The following is a 5,208-nucleotide window of genomic DNA, read 5'->3' as shown; positions in this document are numbered from 1 at the left end:
ATGTGTCTTCATACATATAATCGGTTCGCCTTTTGCTGCGATACTCTGAATATTATTCTTCCTTATGAAAAATGAGCTATACCCGTTTTGTTTTTGTTCGTTAAATTCCTGATATTTATGAAGTTATGATGACGTTGACGTTTTTACCCTTAAGTTAATTTATGATGATTTTCCTTAGCATACTTTGATGCGAGCTTCCGCATGACGTTCAATCTAGTTCTTCTTGTCTTTTATTCTTATAAAATAGTCGTATCGATACTCGATCCACGTTATCACTAGCGTCGGGGATCGGGCTGCGACAATCTGATCCCTGGACTGGCCCAAAGTCTCCTGAGCCCAGTAAGAGTCGCCTACTACAGTTATTAAGGCCCTAGGTCTATATTAAGGCCCTAAATTCTGCTCTCAGAATAAGACACACAAAAATTAGGGTTTTAGATAGCAGAGCAATAAGGAGGCGCCAACTGTAGGGATCGAATTCTCTGGGAGTTCTCATAGTTCGTTGTCCATCCAACGTTGGGAACTGAGCGGGATACAGTTCAGAAGATCTGAGCTGGAGTCAGATTTTCGCAGGAAACCAAGTTCTGGCAGTCTCCAAAAAACAGCCTTAACTTCCTCTACAAAATTCCGATTGAGGTGAAACAGGCGGCCACGGAAAGCACTTTTGAAGACGAAAACGTTGTATTTCAGTAACAAATACGATTGGAGGTCGTTTGAGGGGTCAAACGGAGCATTGAAGTTGGCTGACCTATTCAGTGACGAATTGGGTCAGAACTGGAGTCTTTTAATTCAATCGTCCACAGCCTCTGCGTTCAATTCACAAGTAAGTGATTCTAACTCCAATGTGCCGCACTTAAATTAATAGGAGCATGCTAGATTTAATTGATGTATGGTGAATTAAGATAATCCAAGAGACGATCCTTGGGCAAATCGAGTATTAATTAAATTTAATATTCCTTCAATTGGTATCAGAGCCCGGATTAATTTTCTTGGCTCTGTCTGATAATTCGCGTTCAATTAATATGTACGTGTTTTTATTTTGTTTATCTTATGTTGTTCTTCGTGGTCTGTTGATTCGTGGGATACGTCGTTTTGACGTTGTAATCGTTTTTCACCATGAGAAAATTTGTGGTTAGATTAGAATTTCAATTGTAAATTATTTTTCTGTTGTAATCTGTAATTGTGGAAAACGAGACGGAGACGACGATAATCAGATCAGACGGAGAACAGTTAGAGCGGGCTGCCATGCGAAAAAAGGTCGTGGTGGTGACGTGCGCCGCTGCGCGCGCTGCTGCTACCGAGCCTGTCGAGCCACGTGCTGCTGCTACCGTGGTTGATGCGGCGCCGCCGCCCAGGGGTTCCCAAACTTTAGGCGCCGCTTTTCTCAAAGAAACCCTAGGGGGCCAAACCCTAGGCCCAATGGAGCAGTTTTGGGCCGAGCTTTCAGTTTTATTCTTTTCTGTTAAATGTAATAGATTAGAATTGGATTTCCACGAATGGGTCACGAAGAACTTTATTTTCTTTTATTCTGTTCTTTGCATGTCGTGGGGTTAATCATTTATGCTCTTTGCCTGCTTGTTTGTCTCTGCTTGTTGACATGTGTTTATTAACTGCGCTTAGACAAGCATGCAAGGTTTATCATTTTCCTGAGCATGTTTTAGAATTCTGCGAGCATATTTTACGTGTTGCGTTCTAGAAGAGCATGTTTAGGATTATGTGTTGAGCATGATCAAACATTTTGAAGAAAAAGACTAAGTTGTTTTAATAATTTTTATAGTGCTTAAAAATTATTTTAGACCTCCACAAGCGGTCTCAAGACAAAGTGATTGAAGATGTGAGTAAACGTCCACACTAACGTGGCTTACTTCATGTTTTGATTTCACGAGTTTGTCAAGTTGAGATTTCTTTCAAAAAATATTTAAATCCATTTAATTAGTGGGAGTTATGAAGTAAACGTCCACACTAACGTGGCTTACTCGTATGATTTTCACAAGTACTTTAGATGATGGAATTAAATAAGATAACCAAGAAATTAAATTGAAAGAGGCATGTTCCTTGTGAGTATGTCAATTTCGAGAATTTAATTGTCAAGGTTAAATTGTGGTCATTGCTTAGATATCGTATCAAGTACAATGTACAACTTCCCAACAGAGTCCCTTCTTGAATATGATATGGTCTAGTTAAGGTCCAACTATTAATTTCTTTTGTCAAAAGGTTAAGTTGACATGGATTGAAATTAAACGACTAGGTGTATGGTTGAGGGGTTCATGTGTAAACATCCACACTAACGTGGCTTACTCGTGAGATTCCTCGGGCAGTTGGAGGTTTCAATCAATATTGTTTTATCAAGAGGTTTTAATATTTTTGTTACGAATTATGTGCTTCATGTTCTTACATGTTTTAATTGTTTACTTTCAGATATGTCTATGTCTCCTATCATCTCTTTACTTGCCAATAATCCTCTCACCGGACCAAATTTTGCTGAATGGAAATGCCATCTTACTTATATTCTTGTCACTGAGGAGCACAATTTCGTGCTCACCACTCCTCGTCCCCCCGCTCTTATTGATGAGTAGACTGATGCGGAAAATGAGGAGCATAAAAGGTGGCATAAGTTAAATAATATGGCGAAATGCTATATGATGACTACAATGTCACAAACCTTGCAACTTCAGCATCAAGTCATGGATGTTGCTGCTGCTACCATCATGCTGAACCTCACAGAGGTGTTTGCGGAATCGAAGAGATCTGCTCGCTTTAACATAATGAGAGAAATCTTAGCGTGTGAGATTAGCGAGAGCAGTTCCGTCCACAAGCACGAGCGAGAGCAGTTCCATCCACAAGCACGTCATGCATATGACAAATCTTTTTGATAGGCTTGACTTGCTGGGTGGGGGTATCGACGGCGAAACTAAGGTCGATATCATCCTAAACACTCTCCCCAAGACATATGAAAACTTCCGCCTCAATGCTGTTATGAGCAAGGTCAACTATTCTCTAAATGAGTTGTTGAATGCTCTAGTTACAGCGAAGGGAGTTATGGGGAAGGGGAAAGAAGTGCTTGTCGCTGCCAAGGGATCATCTTCTTCGTCGAAAAGCGGGAAAAAGAAGTGGAAAGGTCCAAAGGGCAAGGGAGGCAAGGAAGCTAGTGGGAGTAGTGGAGTGGGCGGCCCTACTGGCGGCGTGAAAAAGCCAACGGATAAGGGAAAGTGCTTCAAGTGCGGCAAGACGGGGCACTGGAAGAAAGATTGTCCGTTGCTCAAGGCAAAGGGACAAGGTACGTCACAAGTTTTAGTAACTGAGACATGTTTAGCTTCGTTTTCTACTCATTCTTGGGTAGTGGATACGGGGGCAACTGATCATGTTTGTTACACACAGTGCAAGGCTTTAGGCCAACAAGGGAACTAGCAAGTGATGAGATCACCATCTCCTTGGGCAATGCGGCGAAGGTCGCAGGTGTTGCAGTTGGAGATTTATCTTTATGTTTTGGTGATGATGTTTTAGTTTTGAGAGATATTTTATATGTGCCGGAGTTTCGGCGGAACATAATTTCTGTTTCAAAATTATTTTTGGATGAATATTCCGTTACTTTTGATAGAGGTGTTTCTATCATGAAAAATAACATTACTATTTGTTTCAAAATTTTGAACAGCTCTCTCTATACTATTACATGTCCACATAAGAACTATGTCCATGTTACATCTACATCACCAATTTGTTCAAACCCCAATAAGAGAAAATTTGTTTCTTATGAGGATCATACACATGTGTGGCACCTTAGATAAGGCCATATCAATCTAAATAGGACCAAAGGCTCGTGTCGAATGGAATATTGAAAGATTTTCAAGTCGTTCCATTTAGAACCTGCGAATCCTTTATAGAAGGTAAGATGACGGCTAGGCCTTTTAAGGCAAATGGGAATACGGCCTCAAATGTGTTAGAATTGATTCATTCGGACTTGTGTGGACCAATGTCCACAAAAGCTCGTGGAGGGTATGAGTATTTCGTCACTTTCATTGACGATTACTCGAGATTTGGATATATTTACCTGCTTCACCACAAGTCTGAATGCTTTGAGAAATTCAAAGAATTCAAGACAGAAGTGGAGAAGAAGTTGGGTAAGTGTATCAAGTGATTGCGGTCTGATCGCGGTGACGAATACCTCGGGAACGAGTTCAAGAAATACTTGTCAAATTCTGGGATTACATCCCAATTGACTGCACCGGATACTCCCCAACAGAATGGTGTAGCAGAAAGAAGAAATAGAACTCTTTTGGAAATGGTACGATCAATGATGAGTTATGCATCTTTGCATATTTCATTTTGGGGATATGCCTTGGAAACTGGAGCCAAGGCATACGTGCTAGACAATGAGACAAGGAAATTGGAGCCTAGATGTGAAGTAATGTTGTTTGTAGGATATCCTACGGGAATGAAAGGTGGCATGTTTTTTATAATCTTAAGGATCAGAAAGTAGTTGTTAGCACCAACGCATAATTCTTGGAACAGGATTATGTAGACAAGCACAAGTCTAAGTCCGAGATTGTTCTTCAAGAAATAGAAGGCATTGGACAGGCGATTCCATTACCACAGCCAAGTGTGCAAGAGATTGCACCATAGTATACTGCACAAACTATTATCATAGCAGTACCACCACCGCTTTGTTGTAGTGGGAGGGTTGTTCATCAACCTGATCGATTCATGTTCTTGGGAGAGTCTTCGGATCTTCTTCCTGTTAATGAGCAAAAGGATATCGACCCAGATAACTTTAGACAAGCGATGCAAGATGCAGATGCAAATTCTTGGTATGACGCCATGGTTTCTGAAATAGAATCCATGACTGATATGGAGGCATACGAGAAAACTGTTTTACCAGATGGCTACTCGGCCATAGGTAGCAAATGGGTATACAAGAGAAAGTGAGATTTGGATGGCGAAGTCGCGGCTTTTAAGGCTAGACTGGTGGCGAAAGGTTAAACCCAGGAGCAGGGTATTGACTATGATGAAACCTTTTCGCCAGTTGTCATGCTTAAGTCCATTCGAATACTCCTTGCCATAGCAGCCCACATGAACCTTGAGGTTTGGCAAATGGATGTCAAAACCACTTTCTTAAACAGTTTCCTTGAAGAATGAAGGGATATCTATATGCAGCAACTCGAAAGGTTTGTAAAGAAGGGCGAAGAGCATCTCGTATGGAAGCTAAAGAAGTTC

At 41.0% G+C, this 5,208-nt stretch overlaps 1 protein-coding gene across 1 annotated transcript; it reads left to right on the top strand.

Moving 5' to 3' along the window:
- The first annotated feature begins 2,648 nt into the window (after positions 1 to 2,648).
- Positions 2,649 to 4,617, top strand: LOC131008133 (uncharacterized). The gene is made up of 3 exons (XM_057935028.1): positions 2,649 to 2,827; positions 2,874 to 3,054; positions 4,507 to 4,617. Exons 1-3 carry the CDS (start codon positions 2,649 to 2,651, stop codon positions 4,615 to 4,617), a joined length of 471 nt encoding a protein of 156 aa, XP_057791011.1.
- The last annotated feature ends 591 nt before the right edge of the window (positions 4,618 to 5,208 follow it).

The sequence above is a fragment of the Salvia miltiorrhiza genome, chromosome 2, assembly GCF_028751815.1.
Source record: "Salvia miltiorrhiza cultivar Shanhuang (shh) chromosome 2, IMPLAD_Smil_shh, whole genome shotgun sequence".
Classification (NCBI taxonomy): Eukaryota; Viridiplantae; Streptophyta; class Magnoliopsida; order Lamiales; family Lamiaceae; genus Salvia; species Salvia miltiorrhiza.
The sequence above is the reverse complement of the archived record's forward strand: the minus strand, read 5'-3'. Positions and strand labels throughout refer to the sequence as shown.